General features: G+C 33.8%; 1 protein-coding gene across 1 annotated transcript in view; it reads left to right on the top strand.

Moving 5' to 3' along the window:
• The window catches only part of Nipped-A (Transcription-associated protein Nipped-A), a 178,121-nt gene that overhangs the window by 135,293 nt on the left and 24,420 nt on the right, over positions 1-18,408 (top strand). The window contains exon 30 of the mRNA XM_089093494.1: positions 15,913-16,066. Within this exon, the coding sequence (XP_088949620.1) occupies positions 15,913-16,066 (154 nt within the window). The remainder of the gene's footprint in view (positions 1-15,912; positions 16,067-18,408) is intronic.

Raw genomic sequence — 18,408 nt, 5'->3', positions numbered from 1 at the left:
ATCTCAGGAGACACCCCCTCAAATAAATCGTTACGTACTCGAAGTGTCGGGCGATCCGAAGGCCCACTCCTTAAAAGATCCTCTGAGAAACAAGTGCTGAGAAGCTCCTCCTCCTCATCAGGAGTAATCTCATTTGCGTCAATTTCTGTACACGTAGCTAGAAGCTCCTCCTCCTCCTCATGAGTGAGCCCCCACACACTCCACACATCCTAAAAAGATTGAGAACACTATGATGGAAATATAAATTTAAATGTAAACAATGGTGTGTGAGAATGTTTCTAGGAAATTTTCAGCGGGTTTCAATTTCTGGAAAAAATTTCAACGGAAGAGAGATTTCAAGAGTGACCTGAAAAATGATTAGAAATTTAAGTCTTTTTTCAAATTGAAGAAATTAAATAAAAATAAATTATTTCAGCTTAAAGTAAGGAGCAGCATTAAATTTCAAAACGAACAAAAATTGAGGAGGGGAGCTATTTCTTCATATATTGAATAATTTGTGTTCGTTTCGAAATTTTAAACTTATGTCTAATGATAAACTTGTTAGAGTGACAAAAACTTTTTTTTTCCACAATGGACATTTTTCAACTAAAAGTAAAGAGCTGCTAGACTAAATTGAAGATGAGCAGAAATAATAACAAATAATTGTTCAAACTTAAATTTTCTTTAAACTTATGTCTAGTGATAAACTTGTTAGTGACAAAAACTTTTTTACACAATAGGGCATTTTTCAAATAAAAGTAATGAGTTGATATACTAAAACAAATATGAGCAGAAAAAATAACGAACTTTTGTTCAAACTTAAATTTTCTGTAAAATTATATCTAGTGATAAACTTTTTAGAGTTGCAAAAACTTTTTTTCCACAAGATGGCATTTTAAACTAAAAGTAAAGAGCTGCTAGACTAAATCAAAGATGAGCAGAAATAATAATGAATAATTGTTCAAACTTAAATTTTCTGTAAACTTATATCTAATGATAAACTTGTTAGAGTGAGAAAAACTTTTTTCCACAAGAGAGCATTTTCAACTAAAAGTAAAGAGCTGCTAGACTAAATCAAAGATGATCAGAAATAATAACGAATAATTGTTCAAACTTAAATTTTCTGTAAACTTATATCTAATGATAAAATTGTTAGATTGACAGAAACTTTTTTTTTCCACAAGAGAGCATTTTCAACTAAAAGTAAATAGTTACTAGACTAAATCAAAGATGAGCAGAAATAATAACGAATATTTGTTCAAACTTAATTTTTCTGTAAACTTATATATAGTGATAAACTTGTTAGAGTTACAGAAAATTTTTTTTCCACAAGAGGGCATTTTCAACTAAAAGTAAAGACCTACTAGACTAAATCAAAGATGAGCAGAAATAATCACGAAAAATTGTTCAAACTTAAATTTTCTGTAAAATAATATCTATTGATAAATTTGTTAGTGAAAAAAACTTTTTTTCCACAAGAGGGCATTTTTCAACTAAAAGTAAAGAGCTATTAGACTAAATCAAAGATGAGCAGAAATAATAACGAATAATTGTTCAAACTTAAATTTTCTGTAAACTTATGTATAATGATAAAATTTTTATTGACAAAAACTTTTTTTTTCCACAAGAGATCATTTTAAACTAAAAGTAAAGAGCTACTAGACTAAGTCAAAGATGATCATAAATATTAACAAATAATTTTTAAAAATTAAATTTTATTTAACATTATGTCTAGTTATAAAATTTTTATATTTTCAAAAACTTTTTTTTCCACAAGAGAGAATTTTCAAATAAAAGTAATTAGCTAATAGAATAAATAAAATATGAGAATACATAATAAAGAATAATTGATAAAACTTAAATTTTATGTAAACTTATATCTATTGATAAAATTGTTAGAGTGACAGAAACTTTTTTTTCCACAAGAGGGCATTTTCAACTAAAAGTAAAGACCTGCTAGACTAAATCAAAGATGAGCAGAAATAATAACGAATAATTGTTCAAGCTTAAATTTTATGTAAAATTATGTCTAATTATATATTTGTTATTGACAATAACATTTTTTACATGAGAGTTAATTTTTCAACTAAAATTAAAGAGCTGCTAGACTAAATCAAGGATGAACAGAATTAATAATGAATAATTGTTCAAACATTAATTTTCTGTAAACTTATATCTAATCATAAACGTGTTAGAGTGAAAAAAAACTTTTTTTCCACAAGAGGGCATTTTTCAACTAAAAGTAAAGAGCTGCTAGACTAAATAAAAGATTTAGTTTAACCTAACCTAACCTCACCAGAGTCTCATAAAGAGATGTTTAATGGCTCACTCGAACGGAAACTAAAATTGCTAAAGTTTTTTTTTAAGTGACCAAAAAGATTGGAGGGCAGCTAACCCCCCCCCCAAAAGGGCCCCGTCCCCTAACAATTTCTGGTCAAATGTTGAGACCGCCATTTTTTTAAGCATAGGTGTGAAGTTCAATCGCTCTACTTTTGGTGATGAAATGACCCTCCATAGTTCCTGGGAAAGAGTTTCCCGTGGGAAAGAAAGTTTCTGGGGAAACTTCCCAGGAGAAATTTTGGAAAGGTGTAGGGGGATTTCCTTGCATTATTTGAAAACCGACACAAACTAAAAAAAATTCCTCTGGAAGTAAGGAGTTAAATCGAAACTTAAAACAAAAAGTTTTTTTTTAAGTGACCAAAAAGATTGGAGGGCAGCTAACCCCCCCCCCCAAAAGGCCCACTCCCCCAAAAATTTTCTGATCAAATTTTGTGACAGCCATTTTTTTAAGCATAGTTGAGAAGTTCAATAGCTATACTTTTGGTGATGAAATGACCCTCCAGAGTTCCTGGGAAAGAGTTTCCCGTGGGAAAGAAAGTTTCTGGGGAAACTTCCCAGGAGAAATTTTGGAAAGGTGTAGGGGGATTTCCTTGCATTATTTGAAAACCGACACAAACTAAAAAAATTCCTCTGGAAGTAAGGAGTGAAATCGAAACTTAAAACAAACAGAAATTATTCTTTATAAGAGGGGGGACTATCCCCTTCATAATAAAAATAAATTAGTTCATGGTAATGATGCCTCTACATTAAATTTAAATTAAAAACGGGCAAAGATTAATTTTGAAATTTTCAGCATGGTCAAAAACCTAATCTGAGTAATTACCATCCCTCAACAACCCCAAAAATAGCTTCTTTACATTGGTATCACTTATGTGTCTCCTTTTTTCCTATCAGGGCTAGGAGGTGTGAGCTGAAAATCATTGGTTTTTTATTTACCCTTCAGCAGTACTGTCTTTAAACAACCCTATTTTTGTCACTCCCTCTGTATTTCCCTCTCAGAGACCTTTGCATAGGTATCCTACTAAGTTTATTTGCTTCTAGCGCTGATGTGGTCTATAGATTCTTGCTACAAAAATGATTTAATATTTTCTTCATTTTGTAATTCAAAGAATGAAACAGAAAGTAATTTTGAAAATTTTTTATAAGACTCCATTTCCTTCCACTCTGCATGACACACTCGTAGCTACGCGTAAGCACACTCACCCCCTCCCACAGTGTCAATAGTTGTACATTTCCACCATGTATGGCATATACCACATATTGTACACGATTTTTAAAGGTGGGTAAACCCTCACGTCACGGTTTAACCATGGGATAAGACTGAACTTGGCAGAACTAGGTATGGTTTTGTGCCTTCTCTATGATTTCTTATTATAAATGGGCAAAGATTAATTTAAAAAACAAAGTTTTTCTGAGGGAAATAAAGAGCAAACTTGAAACTTCAAACGAACAAGAGTTACTACTTCACAGCCTGTCCAATATATATCGAAAAAACTGGTGTAAATAAACCAACTGGTGATATTTCCCTATGTTTTTAGGAATGTAGAAAACTAGTGCTTTACTTTCCTCAGAAAAAGTTTGCCACAGGAACAAGGAAAAGGATAGTCAAATGGTCGAGTTACGCTAAAAACTAGACATGATCATATGTGGTGAAATGATGTCTGTTGTGGGGCCATCCCATTTATCAGTTTTTTTCTTCTTTTTTTCTTTTTTCTGCTACTGAGTACTCCTTGGCTGTCTTAAAGATTGAGTCTTAAATTTATACATAACTAAAAAACAGTTTAAATTGGATCATATTTAAGTGGACATGTACGCCAGGAATAGGAAGTATCGGGAGAAATGCCCTACCCCATACTGTCTCAAAAATTTGTCTAGTAATTATTAGTCATCCCAATCCACCCTTACCACCAATTAAAATTATAACATACCCAAGATGTAATACAGTTTTTTATAACATAACTCACAATAAAATCTATATTCCACAAATGAAGGAAATAATTTACCATTTTGATAAGAATTTAATATCCAACTTGTATGTTCATTGTACAAAACTATATTTGATTAAAGTGTATTTTTTGGGGATTGTTTATCTTCAAGGACTTTAAACTTCTGAAAATCTTTATTATCTATTTAGTGACTTCCCAGGGGATATGAACTAACTTTCTTCATGTACACCATACCCATGGAGACAGAACATAATGTATAGACTTAGAACTCAGAAGTAACGGCAATAGGTTTAGAAGAAAATTTAATTCTTTATTTCTTTTCATCAGGGGTGAACTTTTCTATCCTGTGGCCATAGAGCGCCAACAGACAGGTCGGTCTAGCAGGCATCCTAAGGTCTAGCACTCTTATTAAGCAACAAAAGATATTATGCCATAGTTAAGCACAGAATTTGAGCCATTTAATGCAGTCAAACAACAACTGAGGCCTGACTAGGGCCAGTCTTCTATCGGGCAAAATATCTGAAACAGCCAATGATTTCGAACAATCAAAATGTAATTTACCGAGAATGGGGCATTAAAACATCCTAAATTTCCTTAATTATTGGTCATCTCGGGAATGACATCATCTCAGTGTCTTAAATTTTCTAATTAGTGGTATGCAAAATGTGGCTTACAGATACCTAATTTACAGATCTGGATATTCCAAATCGTCACGTTTTTGTAAGAAAAATTATAGAAATAAAATATATTTCTATGGTTCAAATATGTAAAATCCATAGGGGAAAATATAAATTAAAATTTAAACATACATTAACCATCGAAGGACCGGTGACTTCATTTGGACTATTCATTACTTTATATATATATATATATCTTTATTTCAATATGCACTGAGGTTGATGTCATCAAAACACTTAATAATATGCGGTAATAACGGTATATTTCCTTTCCATAATCAAATTAATAAATGTTGACCTATAGGAGCATGGAAAACAAGTTCATTTTATGTCTTCTTTTCATTTGCATAAGTCCCCCAATGACATAAGCCATTCTATGACTTGTTTTTCAGAAATAAAGTTATTTTTTTATGTGAACAAAGTAACTCCTGATATTTGAAAGTTCTCGTCATAATGTGAATATTTTTCCAAAATCGTCTAATCAATTTTTAGATGGATCTTTTCTTCAACATAATTAAAAGCCACAATAACTATGTCTTTAGAGATAAAATGGACTCTTCAACACCGGGGGGATAGGTTTTTAAGTTATGAAATTTATAAATAAACCGATAAAAGTTGGGGTTGAAAAGATTTGTACTCCAACTCGAAACACAACAGTCGAGAGAGGGATCATTCTAATTGAAAAAGATTCTAGTGATCCTTTTAAGTAACAAAAATAATTGGAAGGGTAACTAGCTTCACCCTCCCGCATCACCTTTTCCTAAATCATCTAATGGGAGCCACGGATCCGAAGGCTGACCACGGACTGACACCACCCCCCCTGGGATCACAGACTGAAGACCCACCGCAGTTGGGATCCCCCCACCCCCGGACTCATCAGCGACCGGTCCACCGATGGGGGGAACCACACTAACTCGGTCTGTAGAGATAAAATGGACTCTTCAGCACCGGGGGGCTAGGTTTTTAAGTTATGAAATTTATAAATAAACCGATAAAAGTTGAGGGTTGAAAAGATTTGTACTCCAACTCGAAACACAACAGTCGAGAGAGGGATCATTCTAATTGAAAAAGATTCTAGTGATCCTTTTAAGTAACAAAAATAATTGGAAGGGTAACTAGCTTCACCCTCCCGCATCACCTTTTTCCTAAATCGTCTAATGGGAGCCACGGATCCGAAGGCTGACCACGGTTAGGTTAAGTGGTCTTAACCTAACTAGGGTTAGGTTAGGTTAGGTTAGGTTCGGTTAAGTGGCCGGCCACTTAACCGAACCTAACCTAACCTAACCTAACCCTAGTTAGGTTAGGTAACCTAACCTAACCTGGGTTAGGTTAAGACCACTTAACCTAACCGTGGTCAGCCTTCGGATCCGTGGCTCCCATTAGACGATTTAGGAAAAAGGTGATGCGGGAGGGTGAAGCTAGTTACCCTTCCAATTATTTTTGTTACTTAAAAGGATCACTAGAATCTTTTTCAATTAGAAGGATCCCTCTTTCGACTGCTGTGTTTCGAGTTGGAGTACAAATCTTTTCAACCCCCAACTTTTATCGGTTTATTTATAAATTTCATAACTTAAAAACCTATCCCCCCGGTGCTGAAGAGTCCATTTTATCTCTAAAGACATAGTTATTGTGGCTCCCACCATCGGTGGACCTTTAGCTTATGAGTCCGGGGGTGGAGGGGGGGGATCCCACCTGCGGTGGGTCTTCAGTCTGTGATCCCGGGTGGTGTGGTGTCCGTCCGTGGTCAGCCTTCGGATCCATGGCTCCCATTAGACGATTTAGGAAAAAGGTGATGCGGGAGGGTGAAGCTAGTTACCCTTCCAATTATTTTTGTTACTTAAAAGGATCACTAGAATCTTTTTCAATTAGAATGATCCCTCTCTCGACTGTTGTGTTTCGAGTTGGAGTACAAATCTTTTCAACCCCCAACTTTTATCGGTTTATTTATAAATTTCATAACTTAAAAACCTATCCCCCCGGTGTTGAAGAGTCCATTTTATCTCTAAAGACATAGTTATTGTGGCTTTTAATTATGTTGAAGAAAAGATCCATCTAAAAATTGATTATACGATTTTGGAAAAATATTCACATTATGAAGAGAACTTTCAAATATCAGGAGTTACTTTGTTCACATAAAAAAATAACTTTATTCCTGAAAAACAAGTCATAGAATGGCTTATGTCATTGGGTGGCTTATGCAAATGAAAAGAAGACATAAAATGAACTTGTTTTCCATGCTCCTATAGGTCAACATTTATTAATTTGATTATGGAAAGGAAATATACCGTTATTACCGCATATTATTTAGTGTTTAGATGACATCAACCTCAGTGCATATTGAAATAAAGATATATATATATATATATAAAGTAATGAATAGTTCAAATGAAGTCACCGGTCCTTCGATGGTTAATGTATGTTTAAATTTTAATTTATATTTTCCCCTATGGATTTTACATATTTGAACCATAGAAATATATTTTATTTCTATAATTTTTCTTACAAAAACGTGACGATTTGGAATATCCAGATCTGTAAATTAGGTATCTGTAAGCCACATTTTGCATACCACTAATTAGAAAATTTAAGACACTGAGATGATGTCATTCCCGAGATGACCAATAATTAAGGAAATTTAGGATGTTTTAATGCCCCATTCTCGGTAAATTACATTTTGATTGTTCGAAATCATTGGCTGTTTCAGATATTTTGCCCGATAGAAGACTGGCCCTAGTCAGGCCTCAGTTGTTGTTTGACTGCATTAAATGGCTCAAATTCTGTGCTTAACTATGGCATAATATCTTTTGTTGCTTAATAAGAGTGCTAGACCTTAGGATGCCTGCTAGACCGACCTGTCTGTTGGCGCTCTATGGCCACAGGATAGAAAAGTTCACCCCTGATGAAAAGAAATAAAGAATTAAATTTTCTTCTAAACCTATTGCCGTTACTTCTGAGTTCTAAGTCTATACATTATGTTCTGTCTCCATGGTTATGGTGTACATGAAGAAAGTTAGTTCATATCCCCTGGGAAGTCACTAAATAGATAATAAAGATTTTCAGAAGTTTAAAGTCCTTGAAGATAAACAATCCCCAAAAAATACACTTTAATAAAATATAGTTTTGTACAATGAACATACAAGTTGGATATTAAATTCTTATCAAAAGGGTAAATTATTTCCTTCATTTGTTGAATATAGATTTTATTGTGAGTTATGTTATAAAAAACTGTATTACATCTTGGGTATGTTATAATTTTAATTGGTGGTAAGGGTGGATTGGGATGACTAATAATTACTAGACAAATTTTTGAGACAGTATGGGGTAGGTCATTTCTCCCGATACTTCCTATTCCTGGCGTACATGTACACTTAAATATTATCAAATTTAAACTGATTTTTAGTTATGTATAAATTTAAGACTAAATATTTAAGACAGCCAAGGAGTACTCAGTAGTAGAAAAAAAGAAAAAAAAAAAGAAAAAAAACTGATAAATGGGATGTCACCACAACAGACATCATTTCACCACATATGATCATGTCTAGTTTTTAGCGTAACTCGACCATTTGACTATCCTTTTCCTTGTTCCTGTGGCAAACTTTTTCTGAGGAAAGTAAAGCACTAGTTTTCTACATTCCTAAAAACATAGGGAAATATCACCAGTTGGTTTATTTACACCAGTTTTTTCGATATATATTGGACAGGCTGTGAAGTAGTAACTCTTGTTCGTTTGAAGTTTCAAGTTTGCTCTTTATTTCCCTCAGAAAAACTTTGTTTTTTAAATTAATCTTTGCCCATTTATAATAAGAAATCATATAGAAGGCACAAAACCATACCTAGTTCTGCCAAGTTCAGTCTTATCCCATGGTTAAACCGTGACGTGAGGGTTTACCCACCTTTCAAAATCGTGTACAATATGTGGTATATGCCATACATGGTGGAAATGTACAACTATTGACACTGTGGGAGGGGTGAGTGTGCTTACGCGTAGCTACGAGTGTGTCATGCAGAGTGGAAGGAAATGGAGTCTTATAAAAAATTTTCAAATTACTTTCTGTTTCATTCTTTGAATTACAAAATGAAGAAAATATTAAATCATTTTTGTAGCAAGAATCTATAGACCACATCAGCGCTAGAAGCAAATAAACTTAGTAGGATACCTATGCAAAGGTCTCTGAGAGGGAAATACAGAGGGAGTGACAAAAATAGGGTTGTTTAAAGACAGTACTGCTGAAGGGTAAATAAAAAACCAATGATTTTCAGCTCACACCTCCTAGCCCTGATAGGAAAAAAGGAGACACATAAGTGATACCAATGTAAAGAAGCTATTTTTGGGGTTGTTGAGGGATGGTAATTACTCAGATTAGGTTTTTGACCATGCTGAAAATTTCAAAATTAATCTTTGCCCGTTTTTAATTTAAATTTAATGTAGAGGCATCATTACCATGAACTAATTTATTTTTATTATGAAGGGGATAGTCCCCCTCTTATAAAGAATAATTTCTGTTTGTTTTAAGTTTCGATTTCACTCCTTACTTCCAGAGGAATTTTTTTAGTTTGTGTCGGTTTTCAAATAATGCAAGGAAATCCCCCTACACCTTTCCAAAATTTCTCCTGGGAAGTTTCCCCAGAAACTTTCTTTCCCACGGGAAACTCTTTCCCAGGAACTATGGAGGGTCATTTCATCACCAAAAGTATAGCTATTGAACTTCACAACAATGCTGAAAAAATGGCTGTCTCAAAATTTGATCAGAAAATTTTAGGGGGAGTGGGCCGTTGGGGGGGGGGGCTGAGCTGCCCTCCAATCTTTTTGGTCACTTAAAAAAAAAATTTTTGTTTTAAGTTTCGATTTAACTCCTTACTTCCAGAGGAATTTTTTTTAGTTTGTGTCGGTTTTCAAATAATGCAAGGAAATCCCCCTACACCTTTCCAAAATTTCTCCTGGGAAGTTTCCCCAGAAACTTTCTTTCCCACGGGAAACTCTGTCCCAGGAACTATGGAGGGTCATTTCATCACCAAAAGTATAGCTATTGAACTTCTCAACTATGCTGAAAAAATGGCTGTCTCAAAATTTGATCAGAAAATTTTAGGGGGAGTGGGCCTTTTGGGGAGGGGGTTAGCTGCCCTACAATCTTTTTGGTCACTTAAAAAAAAACTTTAGCAATTTTAGTTTCCGTTCGAGTGAGCCATTAAACATCTCTTTATGAGACTCTGGTTAGGTTAGGTTAGGTTAAACTAAATCTTTGATTTAGTCTAGCAGCTATTTACTTTTTGTTGAAAATGCTCTCTTGTGGAAAAAAAAGTTTTTTTCACTCTAACACGCTTATCATTAGACATAAGTTTACAGATAATTTAAGTTTGAACTATTATTCATTATTATTTCTGCTCATCTTTGATTTATTCTAGCAGCTCTTTAATTTTATTTGAAAAATGCCCTCTTGTGGAAAAAAAGTTTTTGTCACTAACAAGTTTATCATTAGATATAAGTTTACAGAAAATTTAAGTTTGAACAATTATTCGTTATTATTTCTGCTCATTTTTGATTTAGTCTAGCAGCTCTTTACTTTTAGTTGAAAATGCCCTCTTGTGGAAAAAAAAGTTTTTGTCACTCTAACAAGTTTATCACTATATATAAGTTTACAGAAAATTTAAGTTTGAACAATTATTCGTTATTATTTCTGCTCATCTTTGATTTAGTCTAGCAACTCTTTAATTTTAGTTGAAAATGCTCTCTTGTGGAAAAAAGTTTTTGTCACTCTAACAAGTTTATCATTAGATATAAGTTTACAGAAAATTTAAGTTTGAACAATTATTTGTTATTATTTCTGCTCATCTTTGACTTAGTCTAGAAGCTCTTTACTTTTAGTTGAAAATGCCCTCTTGTGGAAAAAAAAAGTTTTTGTCACTAACAATTTTATCATTAGATATAAGTTTACAGAAAATTTAAGTTTGAACAATTATTCGTTATTATTTCTGCTCATCTTTGATTTAGTCTAGCAGCTCTTTACTTTTAGTTGAAAAATGCTCTCTTTTGGAAAAAAATTTTTTGTCACTAACAAATTTATCATTAGACATAAGTTTACAGAAAATTTAAGTTTGAACAATTATTCGTTATTATTTCTGCTCATCTTTGATTTAGTCTAGCAGCTCTTTACTTTTAGTTGAAAATGCCATCTTGTGGAAAAAAAATTTTTTTTCACTCTAACAAGTTTATAAATAGATATAAGTTTTCAGAAAAATTAAGTTTGAACAATTATTAGTTATTATTTCTGCTCATCTTTGATTTAGTCTAGTAACTCTTTACTTTTAGTTGAAAATGCTCTATTGTGGAAAAAAAAAGTTTCTGTCACTATAAAAAGTTTATAATTATATATAATTTTAAATAAAATTTAATTTTGAACAATTATTCGTTATTATTTATGCTCATCTTTGATTTAGTCTAGCAGCTCTTTACTTTTAGTTGAAAATGCTCTCTTGTGGAAAAAAGTTTTTTTCACTCTAACAAGTTTATCATTAGACATAAGTTTACAGAAAATTTAAGTTTGAACAATTATTCGTTATTATTTCTGCTCATCTTTGATTTAGTCTAGCAGCTCTGTACTTTTAGTTGAAAATGCCCTCTTGTGGAAAAAAAGTTTTTGCCACTCTAACAAGTTTATCACTAGATATAAGTTTACAGAAAATTTAAGTTTGAACAAAAGTTCGTTATTATTTCTGCTCATCTTTGATTTAGTCTAGCAACTCTTTACTTTTAGTTGAAAAATGCCCTCTTGTGGAAAAAAGTTTTTGTCACTAACAAGTTTATCACTAGACATAAGTTTACAGAAAATTTAAGTTTGAAAAATTATTCGTTATTATTTCTGCTCATATTCAATTTAGTCTATCATCTATTTGCTTTTATTTGAAAAATGTAAATTGTTTAAAAAAAAATTTTTTTTCAATCTAACAAGTTTATCATTAGACATAAGTTTAAAATTTCGAAACGAACACAAATTATTCAATATATGAATAAATAGCTCCCCTCCTCAATTTTTGTTCGTTTTGAAATTTAATGCAGCTCCTTACTTTCAGCTGAAATAATTTATTTTTATTTAATTTCTTCAATTTGAAAAAAGACTTAAATTTCTAATCATTTTTCAGGTCACTCTTGAAATCTCTCTTCCGTTGAAATTTTTTCCAGAAATTGAAACCCGCTGAAAATTTCCTAGAAACATTCTCACACACCAGTGTTTACATTTAAATTTATATTTCCATCATAGTGTTCTCAATCTTTTTAGGATGTGTGGAGTGTGTGGGGGCTCACTCATGAGGAGGAGGAGGAGCTTCTAGCTACGTGTACAGAAATTGACGCAAATGAGATTACTCCTGATGAGGAGGAGGAGCTTCTCAGCACTTGTTTCTCAGAGGATCTTTTAAGGAGTGGGCCTTCGGATCGCCCGACACTTCGAGTACGTAACGATTTATTTGAGGGGGTGTCTCCTGAGATTGAGTGTGTACCACCCCCTCTCATAGATATTATAATAGTGGAGGAAGAAGAGGAGGTTCAAATAATTGAACCTGAGATAGTGTATCTGAAAACCATTATAAATATTGTTATAACGATAGAATAAATATTTGAAGAATGATTTATTTTTATCTTTGATAGAAATCTTGATTGAGGATAGATATCATTCTAAAGGTTTGCCCATAAATAGAGCCCCGTCATGAGTCCTAGATCAATAAAATTCCCAATCGATGAGGCAATCAAGTTCTCGGAAATTCACTTCCCCCTCGAGTCCTAGATCAATAACATTGTGCCCTTTCGAATTCGATGCGCAGGTGCACCCTTCGCCCCCCCGAGTTATTACACATAGACACAACTCCAGCTGCTGACTCTAGACTGACCCTGACTCGTTAGCCCTAACCAGAAAAGAAAGAGAACATTTTCGATTTCGAAACAATTTTATTGAATAATTACAACAACAACATCAATAATACTGAACATGTACAATCAGCGATACTGTTTATTGTCTTCAATATGTTTCACCAATGCACTTAAAGCACATTGAAGTCTATTCACGTGTGCTATATCAACTTTAGCGGCGAAACATAATTGATCCTCCATTTTAAATTTGCTAAATGATATCACATATCTTTCATATACTGCATCCCATTCCAGACAAAGACGTGATCCTTTCGTGATTTCCACCGCAATGTTTGGTGCTCTTGTACTATTATCATCAACTCTACTATCAACTTCTAATAGGGTAAACATTCCACACATCGCCATCGGCAACACAAATATATATCCAAAATGAGTAAAGTCAAACTCTTCTTCTTCTTCTCACTCCTTTTAATTCTATTCACAGACTAATAAAACTATAGAAAAAAAACCCGTTCCTTATATTCCCACCGCCGCTAATATGTAAGCACGTCTCTGATTGGCTGAGAAGGGGGATGTAACCGACTCGCTGATTGGCTGAGAAGGAAACACGTGATCTAACTGTTTCCCGTTATCGGATCAATAAAATTCCCAATCGATTACGCAATCAAATTCTCGGAGATTCACATCCCCTTCGAGTCCTAGATCAATAACATTGTTCCCGTTAGAAGTCAATGCACATGTGCAACCTTCGCCCCCCGAGTTATTACACATAGAAACAACAAATAAATCGATCTTGGAAAAAGAGGTCATTGAGCGATTACGTAATCTTTCTCCCTAGGGACTCTATGACCATATTGTTTCATAATTCCCCACGCTCGTGAATCAATAATTCCACCATCGATTATGTAAATCATCCCTCGTGTCATTCGCACGTGGCCAAACAACAACAGATCGATTGACCTTGACACACCCACATTAGACTCGATCGATAATCCTTGAATAAATTATGTCCCGTCATCCCCACGCTCGTGAATAAATAAATCCACCATCGATTATTTAAATCATCCCTCCTGTCATTCGCACGTGGCCAAACAACAACAGATCGATTTACCTTGACACACCCACATAAGACACGATCGATAATACTTTAATAAATTATTTAAAAAAAAAAAAAAGTTGTAGGTGGCAGATGGGGTGAGGGATCGTGTCAATAGGGGCATCTCTACTCTCTCTCTCTCTCTCTCTCTCTCTCTCTCTCTCTCTCTCTCTCTTTCTCTCTAATTATTGTTGTTTGATACTTTTGTTTTCCTATTATTTTATATCAGTTATGTTTATTGAGCAATAATCAACTAGCCCCATTTTCTCTCGTCCATATTTTTTTTTTTCTATAACCCTCCACTTGTTATCAAGGGTGGGATTAATCTTTGAAGTCAGTAGTAGACTAATCAAGCGAAGTAAATTAATTCTATGTGCTAATTTTGATTGGGATAAACGGTTTTAGCTCTGTATCTCTGTTACTTTACCACGAAGCCCTTTTATCAAAAAGTGTAGAGGACTTTGGCGATGACTTGTGATAATCTGACCAAATTTCTTTGCTTATTAGGTGGTTAAGAGAAATAAGGGATGATGACCCCTTTTCTTTGGGCCCTCTACCACGGCTCCTTTACCTTGTAGTCTGGAACACGACCACCCTATTTTTGTCAAATTAGCAAGAACGGTAAAATCTAAACTTTGGCTATTGACACAAAGTATTGCACCATTAAATTTTGTAGTATTAGAAATAAAGTATTTTAATCATAGAAAAAATACAAAAACTGTAAGTCTTGCATCAACAGCATTATTTCCAATGATGTATTCAGGGGCATTATTGTTAAACTAATGCTTAGTCCAGTAGTGTTAAACTGATCTGAAGTCCTACATAAATGCTGAAAAGGGAGGCCGTGTGTTTCCAAAATTCCTCATGCTTTTTCATCTTTAAAATAACAGAATCGAGTTTTTTCTTTGTAATTAGTGATCTGATACTACAAAAATTCTTCAATCTTGAGACTAATAACATAGAAATTTGGTAATATAGAAAAACTTATAGAAATATAGAATAACATAGAAAAACTTTGCCCCCTTCATTACAGAAAAAATAAGAAAAATATCCTGCTAGTTTTCCTCTTTTATTATTTGGCACTGGTATTACCCAAGATTTGCATCCGTTCGCTTGTTTCCCCCCCCCCCCCTTTCCATATGTCCCTTTAAAGAAATCTTTTTTATAAATGTATATATTATCTAATTCTTTTTTAGATTCTTTTTTTTACCAGTTTCTAATTCTTTTTTTTTTACCAGTGTCTATCTAATTCTTTTTTTTTTACCAGTTTTTTTTTATCTTTTTAACTTAATCTGACACTTTATTTTATGACTCCGAAATTCGAATTTGGCACCTCGGGGTTTGTGGTGGAAAATTGTTGAAATAAATATTTTATCTTATCTCAAATACTCTTAGATTTAAAAATACAATCGTTATTAATGCGCAGGGGGAATTTATCTGGAGGGGAGAACTTTCTAGGGGCATTTTCCATAGAGGGAGTCTTCTATATGAGGGCATTTTCAGGAGGAGGATTTCCTTGAATTTCCTTTATTTTGAGATCGCAGTAACTTGTGACAGGTTTAAATAATTTTGTCGTTGGATTTTTGGTATTTTTGATTTATTAAAAACAATTTAAAAAATGCAATGTGTGAAAACCTTTTTCGATGGAAACTTGATATTCGAATTCAGTGGAAAAGGCTCTATTAAAACTGCACATTTAGTTCTTGGACCAAAAAGTATTTTTATCACATGTAATTTAAAGATTTTGCGAGCAATTTTTTGCAGAAATCGCCCAAAAGGTTAAAAAAAAAAAAAAACAGAAATAAAATTAGAGCCAACATTGTCCTTTACTTTACATGGAATTTGACGTGGCAGTGTGTTTAAAACTTAACTCAGACGTGACTCATAAGATAAAAACGCACATATTTTGAAATGTGTATGTGGTGGAACGAAAGAAAGTACAACCATTGATGTTAAATCGTTTTCAACAAAAGTGCTTCAAGAAGTTGAGCGTTTTATTTATGGTTTTTAAAGGTTGGTCGAATGTTTCCACAAGCTGTATACTTTCCTATACGCACTCTTTATTTGACCTTGAAAATGGAACAACGGGAAAGAGTAAAAGCAGCTGATCAAGCCTCTCCAGCCCATCCAATGCAACCTCAAACGCCTGGTAATTCTCATTCCACCGGTGAGCATTTCTACTGTGTTATGTAGCTAACCTATAAAGGAAACTCGCTTAAAAAAACATCTTTGTCCATTTTTTAAATTGCTCTTTATTCGCTTTTTGTGTATTTTTTGTATTCGTATTGCGTAAATAATAGCCTATATAAAAGTTCTTAAATATTTATTTTAGATTGATAAACTTCTAACTTTAGCTTTTGGTTAGCTTCTAATTTAGCTGCCCCTTCGACTTGGGTGCTTTTTACTTTTGTGCTGCTATCATTTACATTTGTACAAATCTGTTCGGCATCTTTTAGATATTAAAGATACTTTAACCGAGCTTTTTGAAAACGAATTCTTTTTAAAACTTAAAATTCTCTATAAGCCTTATGAGAAACTGAAATCTTCGGTGAGATTGATTTTATTCCCGGCGGGTGTTTCTGTTTTGTACATGATAAAAATATAAAGGCTTCTCCAAAATTGTTACTCATATTAAAGATTTTTAATATGAATATTTTTATGGGACCTGTCCATGGTTGATTATTAAAGGCAATATTTAGTGCGGTAATTCAAAAGATGATATGTGACATTATTATCAAGCTGAGGTTCGTAGCCTACACTCTTAAACTCAGCCCGCTTTATTTTGTTAGCTCGATTTGTTTTACTGTAATTTTCTTTAATCTCAAAATACTGGGATGTTTATATTCTTTTCTCAAAAATGCGGTGTGTCCCCTTTATGGACACGAAGCAGTGGACATGAAAAATCCTTGGGGATTTTTCTAACGTAGAAGGGATCCAGAGGATTGTATAGGATAAAGACTGTGGATTTGAGTGTTTTAACGACTAATTTGCAACTTCATTTTATGTCATTTTAATGGCCTTTTAGAAACTGAGCCATATTGTGAACTTTTATTAAAAGATAGGCACATTACAGGGTACAAGGCTTCGACAAATTCTAGGTCACTTCAATATTTGTACGTTGATAGCTGGAAACCGCAAGGTCTATGCTATTGGCAATTGTCTCCCAAATTTTGCCTCGGAGTCCACAGCGGAGAAGCGGATCCCTCACTAGGGAACACAGAATTGTCGTTTTTTTTCAAACTATGGCTGATTTCGTAAGCTTTACTCATTAAAAAAATCGTCATTTTTAGGATGGATTCTAAAACCATCATAAGTGAGGTCGACCTTAGAAATGTCTACATTTCATCTAGTTGTCCCTTTAAATCTTCTGTCAGGTAAAATCAACAAGAAGGCAGACTGGAGAAACAACACTAAAAATGATGCAATTGGATATTATCATTTTCTTTTTATATATGCATAAAATTATATATATTCATTGGAAACAAATCGTAGGTTGACGTTGGTGTCCGCCAAGGAGGAGGTCGGTGCTTGTGCAATTGTATGCCTGCCTTTTTTCTATATATTTTCACCCCAATCTCTATATATCTTTTCTCCTCTCTCTCTCTCTCTCTCTCTCTCTCTCTCTCTCTCTCTCTCTCTCTCTCTCTCTTTCCTTCTCTCTCTCTCTCTCTCTCTCTCCCTCTATGCCTGTGTGTCTGACTGGTTATTTGTTTGTCTCTCTCTTTTTCTCTCTCTCTCGTTCTTTCTCTCTCTCTCTCTCTTGTTCTGTCTCTCTCTCTCGTTTTTTCTTTCTCTCTCACTCTCTCTCTCTCTCTCTCTCTCTCTCTCTCTCTCTCTCTCTCTCTCTCTCTCTCTCTCTCTCTCTCTCTCTCTCTCTCTCTCTCTCTCTCTCTCTCTCTCTCTCTCTCTCTCTCTCTCTCTCTCTCTCTCTCTCTCTCTCTCTCTCTCTCTCTCTCTCTCTCTCTCTCTCTCTCTCTCTCTCTCTCTCTCTCTCTCTCTCTCTCTCTCTCTCTCTCTCTCTCTCTCTCTCTCTCTCTCTCTCTCTCTCTCTCTCTCTCTCTCTCTCTCTCTCTCTCTCTCTCTCTCTCTCTGAATATACCGTTTCTGACATAATTAATTTGTTAAATAGAAAGACTCAAAATAACTTATTTGAGTTTCTATGATTCATTTTAGTAATAAACGAAGCAAATTTTACAATGGATTTAGTTCCTTGAAATTCATTCAGAAGAGATGGCTAGGAATACGAATTTTTTTTATTTTTTTTTCGTCGAAAGGAAGGTAGATAGAAGGAATTGTCCTATAGGACTTTAACAAAAATGGATTTTTTTTGTGCATCTCTAACAATGATTGAAAAATTAATTCTAAACAAATCGAAAAACATTTGATCTCATGATAAATTTCAATTCGTTTTTTTTTTTTTTTTTTTTTTTTAGGAAGTTTGCGGTATTATCAGTGAGGGTTTTGACAATAAACCTCTCATGAAAATGATCGGTATGAGTGGGATGATTG

Source organism: Artemia sp. Qi Xiang Cuo, chromosome 8 (genome assembly GCF_049724085.1).
Source record: "Artemia sp. Qi Xiang Cuo chromosome 8, ASM4972408v1, whole genome shotgun sequence".
Classification (NCBI taxonomy): domain Eukaryota; kingdom Metazoa; phylum Arthropoda; class Branchiopoda; order Anostraca; family Artemiidae; genus Artemia; species Artemia sp. Qi Xiang Cuo.
Note: the sequence above shows the minus strand (reverse complement) of the source record. Positions and strands in the feature narration are given on the sequence as shown.